Consider the following 21111-nt stretch of genomic DNA (forward strand, 5'->3'; position numbering starts at 1 on the left):
TCATTCTGGCAGGATTTATCCAGTCCGAATGTGGCTGCGTTAGGCCTGAGGAGAATGCCTGGCTGGTGTGTGTGTAACCAGCAGTGTTTACTTAGAGTGATGGGGAGTATGCGGCGGATGTTAGTATGAGAACAGTTATACCAAATGGTGTCATAGTATCTCTGTGTTCTAGTTGAGTGGTGGCGTAAAGAAGAGAGTAAGCATGGTGATGTGATATGTTGGGTTACACACTCTTTCAAACGTTCCATGCACTTCAAAACATTCCATGTAAATCACGCAGTTCTATGCATTCCAGTCTGCCCCACGCATTCCAGTCCGCCCCACACACTCAGTCCGCTCCACACATTCCGGTCCGCTCCACGCACTCAGTCCACTCCGCACACTCAGTCTGCTCCATGCACTCAGTCAGCCCCGCGCACTCCAATCTGCTCTGCGCACTCCAATCCGTTCCACACGTTCCAATCCCTCCATGCACTCCAATCCGTTCCACGCACTCCAATCCGTTTCATGCATTCGAATCTGTTCTTTTTACTCTGATCCGTTCTGTGTATTCTAAGTTGTTTTATGCACTTCTTCCACATATTTCACCCGTACCATCTACATATTTCACCCGTACCATCTACATACTTCATTCGTTCCATCCATATCTTTCACACGTTCCATCCACATACGTCATCCGTTTCATCCATATACGTCATTTGTTCCATCCACATACGCCCCCCGTTCCATCCACATACGTCACCCGTTCCATCCACATACATCTACATAAGTAATACCACATACGTAATACCTCTTTTGGAGCATTCCTTTGATAAGATTTGTCTTGGACTTAAAGACTGGGTAAAAAAGTATGACAAAGGAAGATGGAAGATGTATTTTTCTAGTGGAATTGAATGCTATACGTTTTCACCATTTAATCGGATGATCACCTCTTCTGGTGAATTATATGTGGCCAGAAATGTTCTCCTAATGTCCAGTGGTGTACTCAATCATGTCTGTTTGAACAGGGCATTCAAACTTATAACAATTTCACCTTGGACACACATGTTCTTCAGTAACTTCTCCAGAGGTATACTCAACTGCATTAGTATTAACTCAACCACTACCATACAACATTTTTCCTATAGCTCTCTGCGATGAATCCGGTGGACTCCTAAATAAAACCTTGCCTAAAGTCTCCTCCCAGGTGGCCAGGGAAAGGCAGATGCTTCCTGATCCTGACCTTGGGGGTGGTGTTCTGCGGCAGGATCACCTGGGAGGAGAAAAGGCACAGGGAAATGAGAGGATTCTGTGGGGTGAGATGCAGTATTTGTCTTCAACTAGGAAGGATATTTCACAAATGCCAAGGTATGTAATGGCTTGTTGTTATAACAATCTGTCTGTTCTGCAAACATCTTAATATGGTGAAACCAATCTGAAACCCTTCTTAAACCAGGGAGAATTATAAAGTTAAAAGGTCCCCTAACTCCCAAAGAGACAATGAAAGGAAGTCTGTGGATAATAATGGTTTAAACTACCAGAAACTTTATTCCTCTTACCAATTAAGTATGATGACTGATCCTCATGATAATTCTTTAAAGGAAAGTATAGGGTACAAAATAGGTTTAAGACCGAACAAAAAGTGAGGGGAACTTATTTTGTCTTTCAGGACTTCAAGTCATATAATTCCGTAAGTAGTGTGAAGAGGGCTGAAGAGTATCAGTGCTGCAGGAGGGGTCAGCTAATTAATGTTAATGACACACACTTGAGGGAGACTAGGAAGCTTAAAAGGCCCCGTCAGGTGCAGGCATTAGGAGGAGGAGAGCAGAGTGAGCAGGAAGAGCTGTGCAGACTGTGTATGCAGCCGAGGACAGGACTGGAGGAGAGAGAAGACGCCGGGGCCACTGTGAAGCCAAAGACTGTGGCTGGTCCAGAAAGGGTCTATGCCTCCAGTTGTTCCAATTTCACAGTTCATGCAGCGGGAAGTGTGCAAGAGGGATGCTTGCTCTTTGAAGACGTGTGCAGCATCTGTGCAGCGGGAAGCAAAATCGAGGGAAGCTTTCCCTCTCGAGAGGTTGTCTCCAGTGGCTGGCATGCCGCAGAACATCAGGAGTAAAGGGAGCTCTGGTAACGAGTGGCACGTATGAAGGAAGACCAGAAGAAGCTGTTTGCTAGGGTTGCGAGGAGTAACTTTTGCAGATGACCTGAGAAAGCCGAGAGGATCAGAGGGATGCAGTTTACCCGGTGAGGCCACAAATGGAAAGTGACCCCGGAGTGCTCTGAGACTGCTCGTGTGTTCGAGGCAGGCACTTTCACTCGCATATGAGTGGAAAAGTTGTTAATAGTAATTTTGAATACTGAACTCTCAGTAAGCTGCGAAACTCGTATTTGTTAAAACCAAATGACTCTACAGCTAAGCATGTGAGTTTATAAAGAGTTCAACAATCCACTGGGGCAAGATTGTTAAAAGCTAATGCATACAACCATTGCCCAAGCCAACAGAAACCAAAAACAAAGCAATCCCAGTCCAACAGATATTGCCAAAGACGAAAGGGGAGTAATGGAAGGCTCAAGGATTGTTAAACTTGCTGTTTATACTCTGTGAAACACATAACAACAGCTGATATAAACACACATTGCCAAAGTGAAGAGAGAAGTACAATAAGACTCTATCCTTATCGGTATTTGGTTACTTGTGCAGTTCGGAAATGAAAGTGGCAAAAAGTGTGATGAATCTACATTTAAACAATCTCTATAATGTGCACCAGTACCACAAATTTCACTTTGTATTGTACACAGCTCACCAACCTCTATCCAAACTCGCAGTTTAACTGTAATTGAAAGGTCTCCTGTCAAACCCTTTCCTCTCCGTAGCTTGTTAGCCAGAGAGGAATGTGAATTCCAGGGAAACCCTCAGGGGAAGAGAACCCTGCTTGCTTCTGGACCAGAATGTTGTGGCAGCCAGACGTGATGTTCTCAGTTCAAGCATGTCTCATTTAGTAGTGAAGTTCTAGCATGCCAGAGGAAAAGGAGATAGAGCAGATTAGTATACAGATTCTACAAGGTTTTTCACTTAAGGAATGGGTGAAAAGAATATAGAGTTCTCAATAGCATAAACTTGGTTAATGGGATTGTGCTCCGTAATCGTCTCTTGTGTCAGAAGTGGATTCTACATACAGATAGTGATTTAACTGAAGGCATTTATAATGATTCACAGGGAACTAGAAAGAAATGACACTTGTTGCTGTCAGAAGATTTAAGAAACTGACGACCAACTTGTCTGTAACTTGTATGGAAGTTTGTGTTTGTAGACGGATTGAATTGACACACACACACTCTCTCCTGAGAGTACAGAAGGCATGGAAAGGTGCCATAGCAATTCTAAACAATGGGTATCAAACAGAATAAAGGATTATCAGATTCGGTAAATAGGTCTCAAAACATGTAAAATCAAGATGGAATCCTACCAACATACCGAGAAGACAACGTCTCTAGCAACCCTAGGAAAAAAGGTTTACTTGGTAAAGCGTTCAGGTTTGTAGTAAACAGTACTCGAGGAATCTGTCAAAATAGAAACAGAAGTTGACAAAGATCTCACAGCGTACTCATACATACAAAGAATAGAAGGTTGCCCTAGAAGCGTACTCGCAAAGCGTTGTTAGTAGAAGTGTAGCAACGCGCCTAGGTGCGGATCGTGTAGCTAGATATGCAGTCCATGGCAACGGGGGTGGGGCCAACTGTTCCTCCTTCAACCGCATGGCTGGAACGCTGCAGGCACTTCAGGCAGCCATCCTGGAGGAAACAGTATGATGAATGCAAAGTCTGCTCCAACGGTGCCAAATAGACCAGCGCCTTTGGTGAGACATGACAAAAAGGCTGCTCTTCTGAAATAAGGTTATTCAGAAAGAAAGGAGCATACTTTACTGAGAAGTATTAAAGAACACCAATGTGAATCTTGTTTTCCGTGAAGAGCTGCAAAAAAGTTGAATGCTGCAAAATAATGAACATTGTGAAACTATTGTAAAGCCGTTCACGTTCTGTTTTGGGAAACGCTGTTCGTGCAGGGGAGTATACCGGGATGGAAAACCTTTGAAGTATTAGGCTTGGTATAGGAGTAAACCAGGTAGCACTTGTTGAAGTGCTTTCAAGTTGTCCTACAAAAAACAATGTTTGCTATTTGTGGTGCTGAAGGAAGAACTGTATAAACCTGCTGTAGAGGAGTTACATTTCTTCAGAAGTATTCAGTTGTGGCAAATAATCCTGACAAAAATAATTATTGTTGCTTATGTGAAGAAGATAACTCTGAGACTCTATTTTCTTTGGTATATTTTTGAAGTGCCAGAACCTTCTGTTATCAAGTTAAAGTTACACAGAACTGTGTTGGAACTTCGTTACAAACCAGGATTTCCTTATTTCCTTTCGAACTGTGGAGCAGAATCCTGCTTGAACCTGTGGAGGGGGTATTCACCCAGATAATAAGAAAGGAATTGTGGTCATAGTAGAAATTCAACTGTTACAATATTTGTGTTGCTTTGAACTGCCACACATTTCCTTATTGATTTATTGAATCTATAAGTTTGAGGGACCAATATCTTTGTTAGAGTGTTTCCCTTAGTTTATTTTAGACAGGGAAATCTTCATCAGGGTAGGGATAGTGAGACGTGTATCCAACCTTTTTATTTAATAAAATGGCACATTTTGAAAACTCTTTACAAAGTTGTCCGCTCACATTTCTGACCAATCACATTTCTCTGATATGGTCTCCTTTCTTTCGCTTTGTTCCTACTTCCTGCCCATACTGACAACCTTTTGGCTCTTGTTCTGAGTCACATATTTCTCCACATTCTCGACTTGGTCAGGTTGTTCATTGTTGGCAATACACTCTCTTCATCTTGTTGCCCTATTACAATGGCAAATTGACCAATTCCACTGTTGCTAGGTCTCAATTTCTTGGAGTGTCTGCCCCTCAGTGTTGCTTCTTCTCAGAGCGTCTATCCACCCTCCATGTCAGCTACCTCATGCCTTAGTTCCACTGGCTCCACTTAGAATTTCTTCTGCCTATTTTCTCTGGTGACCCTACATCCACCAATCTTCTGGCTTTACTACTTTCAACCTCTTTCTCAGCTTGATTGGCCTGCCAGCTTTCTGTTTCAAACTCACACCAGGTATTTTGCACCTCCCTGCTGCTCTTTAGAATTTCCATTTTGGACATTGGTTGTCCCAATTGTCTGCAGTATTTTCAGACCATGGCTCTCTCCCTTTCCTCCCATACGACAGTGTAGGAGTGGTTTCATGAATCTCCCCCCTTTTCTCTCCTGCCTGACTCTAATCAGTCTCCCATTTGACCACGGATAAGATCATATGATCCTGTAAATGCTGGAACGACTTCTCCAAGTCTACTTGCAGGTTACCTCATCACAGTGCAGAAGATTAGATGATCCTGTGTATCCCTAAGTGTTAGAGCTAGGAGGTTTCAAAGGATCGGTGCCAGTGGAGGTACTTTGAGACATTGTTTAGAGAATCTTGGATCCAAGGGCATTTAGATGTTGGCAGTTTTTATGTGTCGGCATGGGTGCTTAAAGCTAGGTAGTCTGAGACCCCAAAGCACCTATGGCAGCCTCAACCCACCTGCTACACTAGCCCAAGAAAAACCTGAAGGAAACATCCTGCCCAACCCTTCTGGTGCAGCCCACCTTGGGTTTCCATCGTTCCAACATGTTGGGCAGGGGGAGGTATCCTCCAGCCCCAAGGTGGTAAAGTTGATAGCATACATGTGGTGAATAGCCTGCTTTCTCCACACATCATTAAATGAGACAATGGTTTTTACAGTATGTTTGGAAGCTATGCGCCCTCCCTCCCCTTGGTAATCCCAAACTATGCGTGCTGCCAAAAGCTGGGTCAAATGGTTCCTTTTGTAGAAGCCTTGTGGGTCTGTCGTGCCCTAGCAAGAGCTATGCCCACCCTGCCCCAGCTCTGCTGGATTGCCCAAGACAACCTGCTACTCCTCAGAGAGAAAAGTGTTTAGGGAGGATCCAGAGCTACCCATCTCCCCTCACATGCACATGACAGAGAGGATTGGATATAGGCTTTGCTCCTGTAGCAAATGCTATGCATCAGTTGGGCGTACAGGGAAAACGGTGTGCCTGGTGCAATTTGTTCCTTTCCTACTTTATTTTCATCATTTCGGGCTGTGTGTTTGTCTTGACCATTTCTTTGTCCTCAAAGCTGACAAAGATCTGTATGTAGAATTAAGAAACGTAATAGAAAGGGGGAAATAAGGCACACGTGCATAATGGCATTAAAACAAGACTATATGTGGCACATTGTCATTGGATTTAATGAAGCTGCTAGCAGATTGTACATTTCACTTGAAGTAATGTGTCACTTGTCAAGGGTTTCTATTGAGAACATTTATCACAATCACTATGTTTTCAGGGGTCGACTTGTGCTGCCTGAAAAATTACCATTGCAGCTTTGTTTTCATGTTTGATGCACTGCAAATCCTATTAAAAGGAATATTGAAATGTATATTGTACCATGTTCTTTTCACTATGTACTTCTACCACTTGCCTTAATTAACCTTGGTTCATGTCCCTTTATTCAACAGATGACGATGATGAAGACGCAAGTGAAGAAACAGGTCTGTCATATATTCTTTTATTGAAAATTCATAATGTCATCCTTGAGGCTCACTGGTGCTGCCATGTAATCATATAGTTTATCTTAGTCCAATAGTCTACGTTTAGAATTAAACATAATAATTTACTAGAAGTGTAGACATTAGTAGGGCTGGCCGACCAGCCGCAGAAGCGAAATCTGTAAGATTTTGACCCATTTCACTGCAATCCACCATTCCTCCACCCCTGCATATCGAAAAGAGCGACATGAAGTTTCTCATTCCATCTTGCAAACAGAAATAAGCCGCGCAAAGTTCTAAGTAAACCTAGCACAAATCGAAAAAAGTGGCACAAAGCTTCTTGTGCCACTATGTGAACCTAGTACGAATCCAAAAGAAATCTGCACAATCTTTCTCATGCTGCTGCACCAACCTAGCACATATCGAACAAAACGACACATTTCTCGTGCCACTGTGCAAATGTACAAAGCATGAAACAAAAAGCTGTGCAAAGCAAAATTAGTATGGATCTAAAATAAGCCTGTGCAAAGTTTCTCGTGCCGCTACATGAAACTACCACGGACTGATAAGGACCCACACAAAGGTTCTCTTGCCACTGCACGCAACTAATAAAAATAGACAAAAAGACATGTAAAAGATCGGAAAAAGACATGCACAAAGTTTCTTGTGTCACAAACATAGCAGGGATGGAAAAAAGCCCCACACATTGTACCTCATGTTGCTTTGTGAGTTTATCACAAATCTAAAAACCCTGCGATGTTTCTCGTGGCACTGCGCAGAACTGGCATGGTTCAGAAAAACCTGCAGAAAGGTTTCTTGTGTTGCTGCACGAAACTAACACAAATAAAAAAAAAGAACTGTGCAAAGCTTCTCAGTGTGCTACACATAGCTAACGTGGGAGTGAAACACCACGCTGTGTACGAAATCGCACAAAACCTGGTGAAATTTCAGTGGGGGCAGAACCGTGATGCTGATTTCCCGGATTGGGCAGAAGCAGATTGCAGTGCAGAGTCTGCACTTTTCACTTTGCGGGCAAAAATGTTGCTCACCCCTCGACATTAGTCTATGAGGTTTTAATTTCTTCCAAAATTTGTCAGTGGGGATGCTGTCCCACCATGTTGATTGTGGACTTGCAACCTCGTCACCTTTGCTACCAGAAATAGAGACTGGAAAAAAGATATGTTTATTTACAACTGTGCAGGAGAACATACAATGTCAGGATACTTTCCAAACTAAATACTAAGAGACAGGTGATTTGGTGGTCAGTCAGGGATCTGCCATCTAGGTCTCTTTCCCTGTCTTCGTTTAGCGTTTCGCTTGTCAGCAGATCTAGCTGCCCTGATAGGGCTTAATGGAAAAGTGGACCCTGTTCCCAACACTCCATCCCCTATGTTGCTTCCCAGGCCTGCCTTTCTTCTCTTTCCTCTTCCTAATCTCTCCTTTTTGTTCCCTTAGTCGTGTCACTGTCTCATATTTCCTTCCACTGCTGCACTCTTTCCTGGACCCAGCTGCTCCTTGGACATGCCCTGTTCTTGTCTCTTATCTTCTCACCTGTTCCCTGAATTTATGGGCTATCCCCCTTTTCAAGAATTAATGCTTCCTCCTCAGTCTCCCCACAATATCCCTTACCTTCATGATATTTGGATTTCTCGGGATACACAACCGGACCCTCTTGGACATTGATTACTTTTCTTTCCATGGGATCTCTCTCTCTTCTCGTACCACAAAAACTCTACCTCTAATTGGTCTCTCTCGTCTCTCTCTCCCTTTTTTCCTTTCTGTGGTCTCCTCCAACTCACCTCTGTATTCCTTTCTTGTCATGCTACTATTCTCTCTGTTCGGTGTAAGCCTGCTCACTTAATTCTTTCTTCCTCTTGTTTACCAGTTCGCAGCTCCCTCTTCCTTCTTCAATGTGGTACCTCTAGAGTCCCTCTCCGGTTTTGTACCCTTCTTGCATTCTTCCCAATTAAACTCTTCCTCTCTTCCAAAACTTGTGAAGTTCTACATTTCCTTCTACTTCCCCGATGGTACCCTGTGGTTCCCTCACTAAGCAGGTACTCTTCTTCCTCTCTTTCCAATCAACATTTTCTGCAGGCTTGGAATACTATTGGTCATTGATTTGTTTACTTCCCAGAAGGAGCCCTTCTTTATTGACTGTCATGAATGGCTCCTTCCCTTACTTTCCATCCTGGAACATCAGAACTCTCCTTCCTTATGGGGGAGACAGCTTACACAACACCACCCTTTCCTGTCCCATTGAGCCGGCTTTGGCATAGATTAGTGGGGGTTGGGGGCACAGGCAGGGAATGGAGCCCTCACACGAGGCAAGCAAGTCATTAAAATAGAAGGACAACCTCAGGAAAACTGTGTGCTCGATTGTGAGGACTTAGTGGGTGAGCAAGCTGACTTGCCGGGAGACACTGCGTATCGCAACGGCGGCGGCCCTTTCTCCTGTTAGCAATGAGCCTGCAGGAAGGGTGTACGTGAGAAGTGTGTCTCTGGCCTCCAGGGTGCGGGAGAGAGACAGGGTACATGTGTCTGTATGTTCCCCACACTCCTTGCCATGGCAAACACTTACCGGGAAAAAGCTACTTGGAGGCTTCCAGGGGGCTGTCAATGGAACAGGATGAGTCCCAGGGGAGTGGACGACCTCCAGACATGTGAGAAGCGGGAGATCCCAGACAACATCCAACATCATGGTGACCAGGACATGCTGAACCATTGGGGGTGGGGCATGCAGGAGAGGAAGGAAAGGACGCCTTACCATTGGCCTCCCTCTGGAACAGCCTCCCTGCCTCTCTGAAACTTGAGGAGAACCACCTTCGGTTTCCGGAAGAACCTCAAGACCTTCCTCTTTGCTTCTGCCTTCGCTCTTCCTCTCCCCTGCTGATATGTCTGTTTCTGCACCGGGCACCTGGGCACCCTCTGTTTTTTTTTCGAGCATTGGTCCCTGACCATCCAGCCACACAACAGCACTGCCTCCTGTCAACCCTTGCACTTGGGTCTGTATCTGTAACCCTACAGTGCCCTTACCTGCACTTATCAGACACCCCTTGTCTGCGCTTTAACCTGCACTTGCACCTTGCTGGCTACGCTACCAGATGTTGTTTTATCCCTTGCTCTGCAATTTCCATTCTTCCCCTCTCCTTTGCACTTCCCCCACTACCCCTTGCACTTGCACATTCACAATGTCACTGGGCCTTGTAAGATTGTTGTTTTGTCCTCCCTTGTTCCCCTCCCTTGCATCGTTGCACTCTGATGCACTTGTGTATGAGCGCGATACAAATAAAATATCAGATCATATCATATCACATGGCAGGGAAGGGTGAAGAGGAGGAGCGGAATACAGACATTCCTATCAGACAGATCGTGGGGGTATAAAAAGGAGGGCAATTTAAATGGTGGGGTGTGTGATTTTTGTTACTGCAGGAAGAAAGTGAGGATGCAGAGCTGGTGGAGTACGTCTGAGCCTATTGACGGAAAGAGGCCTGGGAGCAGAAACACCCAGCAAGAAGAGCTCGGCTAGGAACGATGGAACTAGTTGGAGTACATTGTGGCTATCCTGATTTGATTGCACTACAATTAAAGACCCTTGAAGCATATTGATCATATGGAGTGATCATACCTGGTCCAAAGTGTTACACCCACGAATTCACAAGTTACCATGGGATCTTGGGCACCATTTTCTGTGGGAGCCTATTTAAGCCTCACCCAGCAGCAAAGCATCACTCGACAGTATGAGAACTCTGGTTACTTACCTGGAAATGCTGCCACACACGAGTAGTTTTCTTGAGTTCCATCGTCCGTGCTTACTTTTTCTTTAGCTCCAGCACCCACCTTACTGACAAGTAGGAGAGTAACAGAAATTAGCTTACAAGAGGACTAAGTGACATTGAGCCATTTAATGGGAACAACTTACCTCAATAATGGATTTGCATCCTGGATTCAGCCACTTAGCCATCGTCCTACGGATTCCTGGAAAAGGAGAAAGATTAGAACTTAGAATGCAAACACATTGCCCAAGACAAGCAATGTAATTAGTTCTGTGAAGAAACAAAGAGATCCAAGACTTGACGATCAGTCTCAGTGAGGCAACTGAGAATGCAGATACCACCTTCATCTGGGACGTTGACAGCCATACACACCTTCGGTAGCAGGTCAGCCCCAGCCCAGCTGTGGCTCCAGGTAACAAAGGGAAACCTGAGCTGATTGTGTTGGGTTGGTAATGAGCAAGGAGAGTGGCAGGGTGAAATATTTAGGAGTGTCCACTTCTTATTTAGGGGAGGAGCGAAGCAGACAAATGGTGCCAAACCATACTAACACATGAGTGGATTACCTGGCTGATACTTATCCTCATTCCTCTGATCAGGCTCTCCAGTCTGTACCACCTAGTGGTGGTAAAGCCAGTAGGCATTGTGGAGGATCCACAACATCTCCACTGGCTCGTGGGTAAGGCATTAAAAGGACTATTTTGCTCAATGAAACCAACTCCTTCTTTACTCTCCAAAGCTTCTCCAATGTTGCCTTTCACCAATTCGTCCTCCCTGCAGTACTTCTCTATTGTGCTTCTTTCTTCTTGGGGACCCTCCCTGATCTGAGCCTCCCAGGGTCTACAGCTCCCCTCTGACCAACTCACCCAGGACTGACTCCCTCGTCAGACATAGTCACCCTCCTTGGGGTCTCTTTGGCATCCCAAACTTCCTGTAGGTTGTTCTGCCAGAGGCTGACAATCCTTGTCTTATGTTGGGATTCAGGAAAATAGCCCACATAGGCTTTGTGGTGTTCCTTTCTCCGACTGAGCCATGTGCTTCTGGTCAGATGGTCTCTCTGGAGGCAGTCCTAATGCTAAATAAGTGTCAGCTGCTTTTTTTGATTTTACTTGGCCTGCATGTGTGCTTTCAGTCCATTGCCCTGGGATCTCTCCTGAGGCTGCCTTCACCACACTATGTGCCGCTCTGCATTCATCAAGTGTTTTTCTTATAAAGTAAAAAAAAGTAACATGATTGTTACTTTTGTTTCTTATGCCCGGTGTCTTACATGAAGAAATTGCAACTTCTTATATCTCGCAAAGCTTTCTGGAGCAGAAGTACAATACTCGACATATTTTAACTTTGATTTGATTTGATTTGATTTATACCGCACACCATTGACCCTGAGGCATGAGGGCGCCAACAAACAAAGAAATACAGAATCAATAGCCCAAATACAGAATCAATAGCCCGAATACAGAGCACAAAATATAAAACACATATGCAGGTTAAACATGATCAGAGAGATAAATAAAAACGGAAACTGTTAAATGAGAACATACAGGAGTAAACAGATCAGTTCAAAACAATTCTTAACTTGGTTGGCGAGGCCAAGTCTTGCAGTTTTGTGATTCTATTCAAAAACAAGGACCAGCTACTGAAACCACATCCAATCACAATACAGTCAGTGTTGTCAACGGAGAACCGATTATTAATATGTAATCTACAGAGGACTTTCAGGTCCTGAGTTCTAACACAATTAGGACCCACCTTTTGGGTAAGCCAGGCTAGGATTTCGTTCTTAAGTGCCTCCCTTGATTCATATTGTCTAGGCTTGTCAACATTAGTAATGATGATATTTCTGGAATCCAAAACAAAGCTCCTTAAACTAGCGTCCATAATTTTAGCCATTGTTGATTTCTTTTGTCTAATGTCCTTGGGAAGTAGTGGAGCGGATAATGTAACAGGCTTAATGGGAGGCAGAATACCCTCTGATGGAACTGCAACCCCTGGTCAAAGAGCAGGGGAGGCTATCTTCGCCTGCAAGGATGAACCTTTATTGGGCGACTCAAAAAGGTCTGTTTGGCAGCCCTGATGAAACCCATTCTGAAAGAGGTGGGTTTGGGAGGACTTATCCATTCCTTTAAGTTCTGTGTGTCTAGGTTTCTGCGAATTTGACAGATGTGACGAAAACCTTTTTGGACCAACAGAAACCACCCAAGGCTGAAATTCCTCAAAGTTTAAGCATGCCGCAAGGTTCTGCAGCATGTATTCCTTAAGAAGCAATCCGTTTTCTGGTGCCTTAGGGTCGCCCAACCCCCTCTCAGCACTTTCTACAGTCTCCTCTCCAGATTGCTCCCCTTTTTTTAGTGGCTGAGGTGACAGGATCTGGGCGCCCATAGGCATATGGCCTTATAATTTGTCTAGTTCCTCGGCCTCTAATAATGCTTCATTTTCCTCTCTATGGGCAACGTGAAGATCAGGCATCTTTAACTGTAATTGCATAGATGTGGGTGAGAAGGAACAAGTAGCACTGGCATCACTCTTGAAATCGCTATTAATAAGCAGGAGATTAGTGAGCAAGAATGTTCCTTCTGGAGCTTTTGTCTCCTTTTAACACTTAGTGCTAAAACTTCTGATAAACGGCTACCAGTCCTGTGTAGAGCCGGGGGTGGTGATTGTAGGGAAGGTTCCACCCTGCCCACGGCATCAGACTGGTTGCTGATGGGCCCTGACCCGGGGCTAGAAAAAGTAAAAAGTTCAAGGAAGAGGTCTGTACCCTTATCCCTGCAAGACACTGTTTGCATTGTTTGAAGCCTCGTGACTGGCATGCCACTAAAGAAAATGGTTTTTAGGAGGCCAAAAAAAATTAAACGAGGCAGAATACAGATAGGGCAGGGAGATAACCCGCATGGAGATAACAGGCATTGAAATAACAGGCCCGGAGCCCGTCGGAGCACTCACTGAGCACGTAGCTGGAGAAAGTGCTCAGTAAAATGCTACCGAAGCTCCCTCCGGAATGCCATGACTCATGGCATAACTCAAAAACATGCTATGAACTGCCCTAATAAAAAAACAATCAATAAGCATGCCCCCCCTGCAAAGACCCAGGCAAGACGGGCGCCTGCTCAACAGTGACAACATTTCACCCTGCGCTGCCTGCCTGCATACGCAGGATACCTTAAACACTGTGCTGGCTCATAAGGGAAACTTCCTCTATACAGTGTACGCTAAAGCCAAACCCGACAACCAGGACTCACGGCCGGGACTCATGCACACCTGGCTCACCAGCTCTGAACAATCGGTCACGACACCTCTCGAGCTCAGTGCGAAGCTCCACCAGACTAGAGGAAATGCCCAATAGACGTGATTACAACCCGCCAAGCCACACTGCACACTAAGCGAGCTGCTGCTTCTGACAGTCAGAGTGTGGTTGGTTTCTTTTCTTCGTCAGAGAGAGAAATGTATACAGTGTATTTCCGTGGGTTGCACAAGCTTTCATATCATTTCTCCACGGCAGAGGTGCTGGGAAAAGAAAAGTAACAAACCATTATCTGGGTTGCTGATATCCTTTCTCTATATCCATTTAAAGTGAGCATGTCTCTTTCCTATGCTAAGAGACTGACTCGACTACTGGGACCTTTCATCTGTTTTATACCTATGGGCCTCCATTTAGAAGGTGTTTTATGGCCACTGGGGCCCTGGCGCTCCCCAGAAGGTACTTCTTGATGTGCCCTGTGACAAGAGCTTGCCCTCAGAAGCGCGGACCCATCACACAGTCCTGTAACGAGACCATGCACAGCAATAGTACAAAATAAGGATTATTGTTACCTTTCTATACCATACATCTGTTTTGGGATGGTTGATTTACTTTGTCATTCCAGTCATTTCATTGAATGCATTTTTTCTGTGCACCAAATTGATTTTAACCCTGCAAGGCCTAGGGCCTCATTGTAAGTTTCCCAGTAAATCATCTAGATGTTCTGTGTGTTGGAAGGGCATTCCAAATACACACCCCACGTTTTATCATCTACTGCAATGCACGCGGCTGTAATGATTACTGGGAGTGATACAATCAGGATACCACATGCAATAATTGTGGAAATAAGTAGTAGAATGCAGAAATACCATTACTGGATGTAGACATACCACATGTATAGAGCAAAACACTGCACGGTGATAACTGCACTCAATCCAGCTTGAATCATAGCATCAGAGCGCCATCCATTAAAAATGAGTACAGAACAGGATTCCAGGAATACAGCAGGTGGCAAAGGCTGGGATGGACACATATGAAAGGAAATCACCAAGGAGGTCCCCAGACTGGTGGCCACCTGACGGCCAAAACTTCCCCAATTAAGTGTACCTAGCTCTGTGTCTGGGTGCAGGACAAGGTGATCTGTTCACCCATCTCAGAACCACCAAGGACTGTAAATAGAGGTGGGATGACCTCAAGTGATTGGTCTGTGCTGTCCTGTCTGAGCACAGACCAGAATATATGTCTACAGTAGAAGCCCGGTTCCTGACCTTTTCATGCACCCATGGGAGATGAAGTCTTCAAGTGTGATTGGTATTGTTGGTGTGATGGGCGCAGATGATGAGGGCAGGCTGCTCTTGAGATTGCCATTTGTAAGTATTAAATGATTCAAATTGTCCTAACACTAATTTAATGGATACTTAGTTGAAGTCTGGTGTATGTACTGTCGAACCCACGTGCAGCTGTACAGAAAATGCCAACTTTGAGCAAGGCAGCACAGTATTGTTGGAAGTGCAGAGTTCCATAAGTAGCCAATAAGTCACCCACATGGAAGTAATGTATCAGTTATGTACCGCAACAATAGCATCCTATGTCTCTACGAAGACTTTCTGTGACGCACATGAACCAGTCATCTACAATATCTGCCATTTCCACGCACTGCCATGAGGATGCGCTGTATGTCATGATGGCAAATGCCAGAGATGAGTGGTGCCATTACCACATGTAAACCTTGCAGAGACATGCAGATGGATGTATAAGCAGCTTGGTACTGACAGCCATGTACATCAATGCACTGTATGCACCTGTTTAACTCTTTAGTGTAATTGGGACCGACCACATGTTGCTTCTATTCCCAACAGAGACGTCCAGCAATCAGGAGGAAACAACTACCACCTAAACACCTTCAGCCAGTGGGGAGACATCAGCCATCTGTACCTGAGTAGCACCATGCTTATAACTCCACACTCTCCTTCCACGAATAAGTCCACCACTAAAAACACTTCTATGTGAGGAGTGTTGGGAAAGGGAAGGAGGAGAAGAGCACGACTCCTGGTTAGCTTTCTCAGCTCCTTACAGATATACAATCTGTGCACACCTGACCTGCCCCAGTGGAAGTCTCAGAGGAAACACTGTGGCACATCACATCAAGGGAATTGATGCAACTTGACATTATGGAGGAAGGACAGACAAGGAAACTGGCATCCAGGAGGCATCTACTGCTGCTACTTAAGATGACTCACATCACCAGAGAGCATCAAGAAACAATGCAGGTGGCAACAGTGTGTGGTATAAGAACCTTTAACATAACATAACATCCCAATAACACAGATATGATAATGGTCAACATCAAGTGGCTTTATCAGGTGTGGTAAATCAGACATAGGAGACAGACCAGAGGACATGGCTCAACAATTTACTTTATTTGAAAAAAATTAAAGCCTCATCTATTCCTGTTTTTATGAAGGGTCCATTCTCTAGAAAATAACAAACGGGTACTTGTCTCATTTCACAAGTAAACAGGCTCCTATGTCCAAATCTATTCTAACCTGCTATCCGTCCTACAATTTTAAAAAAAGAAAGCAAAGAGAATCTAAGCTTGAGCTTAGGGCAGGGTTACTTCCCCTTCTGATAAGTTAGTGGTGGCTGGTTTTCTGACCCCCACCTAAGAGTTCTCGGGATATCTTTCAGTTCTTGGCTCAGTATCAAAACTCCAAAACAAAAATGTCTCTTGGATATCCTTCTTGGTTGCAACAGGTTCCTTGTCAGATAGTCCAACCAGTCTTTGCTTTATCCCTTCTCCTCGGAAATCTCCTTCAGAGGTTGATAGTTCGGTATTCACAATAGCAACAAAGTTCACTCTTTGTTCTTCCTGAATGGTTCACCATCTTAGCCTCGAGAAGGCTACCTGCTTGGTCAGCCCTGGTTAGTTTATGTTTCACTCACACCCTTGTGGGGTGACTGGTTTCTCAGTCCCCGGTCGTCTACGGGTCTGTCTATTTAGCCTGACTATGGTAGTCACTTCGCTCACCTCCTCCTGAGGTACTCCTACTCTCAGCCCAACAAGGGCTAAAGGCCGGTTCAGCCCTGTTTGGTAGCTTGCTTCTCTCACCCCATTCTGGGGTACTTGGGTACCCAGCCCGGCTTGGGCTAATGGCTTTCTCAGCCTTTATATTTCAATGTGTTTTCCCCTTAATGGGCTATTTGATCTCTAAGCCCTACATGGGCCTGTGGCTTGCTCAGTCTTACTTTTCTCTGTTTCTTCTGTGCTTCCTGGAAAATTTCATCTCACAGGCCTGTGTGGGCTCATGGCCTGCTCAGCCCATTTACCGACTCGTGGCATAGGCCACTTGTTAGCTCAGTGTGGGCTTTGCTCTGGCCTCATCACCCTGTACCTGGGTGGGTACGAGGTTGTGCATCTCTTTTCCAGTAGCAGGCTCCGTCCGGGGCTTTGGTGTTTCTGACCAGCATGATTTCACGTCTCAGACCGGGTCCTGGTCTGCACGGTCCTGCTTCTCTAAGCAGCGTCCCACTTTTCCCATGTGCAGGCTCTGGATGTCTCTTCAGCAGTATGTCTCCATGCTGCTCCTGGCTTGGCTTCACTTCCTTCTGCCTCAGAATTCCCAGTCTTTCTGGGATCTTCACCCCGCACCAAGTGGCAGAATTATGCAGGCTTTCTACACTCTCTGCCCACCACCCTAATGATACGGTTCCTTTCTGCTCCTTCCTTTGAGGGAGGGGCTCACTCGCCTGCATGGACCCACAGGCCTGTGTTTCTCGCTCTCCGGATGCTTCTCTCCTGTGATGCTGGCATCCTGGTGTATGTGGGTTCCTGCCTGGAAGGAAAGGGAAGATTTAATTAATATTGTTATTATGGTATTTATTGAGTGCAGACCTAGCTTTGGGAAGCAACGGCAAACTTTACAATCATAGGGGAAGAACACAGTGAGGGGAGCAGAAAAAACAGGATTGCGGAGTCAACAACAAGTGAGGGCAGGCAATTGGCAGCAAGGGATCTACAGGCAATGTGGAGGATACAGTGAGGAGCAGGTCACTGAGTCTCCGGTTGGATGTGGAATCGAGGATGTGTTAGGGAGAACAGTAAGGCAGTAACAAATACTGGTCAGAAACCAAACTATTCACTTTATAGGGGCATTGTAGCCAACAAACTATGAGAATTTAGAAGTAAAGGCAGGTGGGATGGAATCCTTACTTTGGCATTCCATGTCCCCAGAGGGGCGTCACTCCCAGTGGGATACTGCTTTCCCTGTCCCCTGGGGAGGGTATTGGTGGTGCAGGGGTGAATTTTCTGGATTCATCACACAGGGCAGGTGATCTATGTGATCACTGCGCCGCCTGTAATTGCGACGGCCGAAAATACTGACGCCAGTTACGGCTCAGCGCAGTGATCATATCGATCACTGTGCCCCCTTTAATCGGCCTGCATTATCCCTCCCAACTCCCCGACACCACTTACCTTTAGGGCGGCACACGCAGAGGTGCGATCTCTGCTGCGGCAGCTCCTCCCACTAACATGGGTTGGAGCTGACGCCGCAGGGTGCTTTTCTTTTTCTTTTTCTTACGTGTCTCTGCTTTCTGAAATGGCAAGCGGGGGACACCCCTGCAACCCCGACCCACTAGAGCAGGGGACACCCCCGCAACCCCTGCTCTGCTTGGGCGCAGTAAATGTTGCTCTCGTTTTGTGCGCCTCCAAAGTCGCAGTGAGCACTGGGGCGCACAAATGAGGGCAACATTTTTTACAATACCCAAGACAGGCTAGAGATCCCGTTTGAGCCTATTGGGCCATCAGAAGGGCCTAGGTCACAAGCCTTGATGATGCAAATGAGGCAAAACGTGACACCAGGGACATCATTTAGGGGTCACCAGAGGTCGCAACTGCGACCTCCGAGGTCTTCCTTGCGACCTCTGTGGTCTCCCTTGCAACCTCCAAAATAAAACCCCCCCAAAAAACTTTTTTTTTGCAAGCTCCTGCGCTGTGGCCAGCACCATGTGGCTTTTTGGTTCTAGAGTGTCTGACTTTCTTGTTCAGGAGCCTTAAAAAAAAAAAAAAAGAAGAAAAACAAGAAGCCACAAGTCTAACACTTTCAGCAGTGACCCTAAATAAGAAAGAATAGGAATACCAAATAATTTGTCTTTCTGGAATTCTATACAATAATTGCTAGACTCATTAAATGTTTATTTCAGGCACACTTCAGGGGGTGAGTCACTGATTTAGTCTGTTGTTAAACGCCTCAACTCAGCCTTTCATCCTTCTGAGGTCAATAAATGAGTACCGACACAGGTTGGGTGATATTGGGTCTATATTTTTTCTATATAAAGTGCTTAAACCCAAGTGCTGTACACATCATCACCATTTGGTCATGGGCGTCTGCTTGCATTCACAGTAATTTGGTAATATGGGCCTATACACACTGATCTTAACGATACATATGGCTATCCATTCTTGTAAGAAATGTACATCACATTATAGTGAAATCGTAACCATATTTTTCGTAGTGTACAATGCTATGTGATGCCACTTACTGTTTTGTCAATGGTAAAAAGGTTGTCGCGATATCATTTCGGGGTGGGGTCAAATGTCATCACTTCCTGTGATGTCATCAGGGGGTCAAGGGTCGTGTGATGTCATTTCCGCTACCCCTGGCATTTTGGTGAAATGACGTCCCTGCGTGACACGATTCTCATGCACCTTAGGGAATCTGAGGCAAGGAAGGATCACCAAGAGGAACTTGTCACAAGGCAGTTAACAGTCCTGGACATAAAAGAGTACATCATGGGCCACCATAAAGCCGTCTCTGACCCTCAAAAGGTGTGGTGGACAATATGATGATGCTTGAAAATCGCAGCATGAGGAAAGCATCATCAAACAGATTGCTGATGTTGTCTGCCATACAGGAGTGGGTGGAGCTGTCCCTTATCCACCTAAGGGTGGCATCCACCAAGAAAGCAATCCCATCAACATCAGCCATGCATACAAAGGAATCTTTACACAGGAGACCTCTTCAGTGGTCATCGCGGCTGGGATTGATTCAGTGGGAGGGCTGGATTTAAAAGAGAGTTGTGTTTTGAGGTTGATTTAGTGGGAGATGGGGTGTGTTGGGTGGAGGAATGTTCAGATTTGTTTCTATAACTATTGTAACATGCCTATCAAGAAAAGGGATTAAAAAGAATTTAGGATTCAAAACTATCATGTTACATTCTTCAATGGTTTTGAACAGGACCTGTCGAATCTGTGGTGCGAAGGATTCTTGGAATCAACCAGCCATGTTTTTACGCTATGCCCTAAATTAGGCCCGATGCGTATGTGTCTGTTTGGGAAATTGGTCCACCGATATGAGGCAATAACTGGGGAGCCGTTCTGGGACCTATGTTTGAACTCTGAATCTATGGCACTTCAGATCGCTCTGTTTAGGATGTCGACCCCTATCAAGTCTCTTTTACCTCCCGAAGTAATCACTTAAGGCCCGCGTAGGTCCATCAGAATTTCAGATAAACCTATCACAGGTGGTATCCAATATGCACCACTTTAGCAGGTAGGCTTTTGTAATTTTGTAACTGGTAGTGATGTTGCTGTTGCATATCATAGTAACATGTGGTCTGAATTTTGCCTATGTGGTCTGTATCTTGCCTATTTTGCCCATACTTACCACACAATGAAGCTTCTTATGTATGTTTTTATGTCAGATTTTATGATTGTTTGTGTAAAGTCAAAATTTTGGATTACATCACAATAAAGTAATTATTATTATTATTATATGCCTCATTGCATGACAATGTTCGAGTATTAGGAAACCCATTTCCATGGTCGTAACATCCACATGGGCAGGTTGAGGACACCTGTAACTCACCTAGTAGTGCTTAGGCAAATACAGCATCATGCATTAAGGTTAAACCCAAACATTCAGACCCATGTAATCATTTATATTAATGTATAATTGGTTATTCATATGAAGAGGTTTCTAAGCGCGGACCCGGGATTCGAACCTGTGTTGCTCTGCGTCGTACGAGCATGTTGCCACTGAGCTATACTACCCGTGTTCATAGCATGTAAACACAGCAAAACTCCCTCTACACAAGATGGTGTCTGTCCTACACATCTGTACTACAGGCACGTTCCAGCACTCCCTTGACATGTTGTATTGCATGTTGCGACCCCATTTTAGCACACTGTTTTAAAGTTATTTGACACCCTCCATCAACACCCCCAAGTACCACAGAACCTACAAATTCCAACAAAGGATGTTTGTACGAAATTGCCACATTCCCAAACATCATAATTGCCTCATTCAGCACACAGGTCCAGCCGTTAAGGCCCCATGCTGTGAGCAGGTGAACATGATACAGATACAACATGCGCTCAATACATTGAGGTTGTGTTGCTGTTTACAGTTCCTGTAGACTTGCTTTCTCATATGGGGTGGCACCAATGGAAACTGTATGTAGTCCAGGGCACCTCCAATATTAAGGAA

General features: G+C 45.0%; 1 protein-coding gene across 1 annotated transcript in view; it reads left to right on the forward strand.

Moving 5' to 3' along the window:
* The window catches only part of LOC138467292 (ADP-ribose glycohydrolase MACROD2-like), a 1886603-nt gene that overhangs the window by 146158 nt on the left and 1719334 nt on the right, over window positions 1-21111 (forward strand). Inside the window, exon 3 of the mRNA XM_069607287.1 lies at window positions 6587-6619. Coding sequence (XP_069463388.1) covers window positions 6587-6619 — 33 coding nt within the window. The remainder of the gene's footprint in view (window positions 1-6586; window positions 6620-21111) is intronic.

This window comes from Ambystoma mexicanum, chromosome 4q (assembly GCF_040938575.1).
Source record: "Ambystoma mexicanum isolate Mex_15411 chromosome 4q, UKY_AmexF1_1, whole genome shotgun sequence".
Lineage (NCBI taxonomy): Eukaryota > Metazoa > Chordata > Amphibia > Caudata > Ambystomatidae > Ambystoma > Ambystoma mexicanum.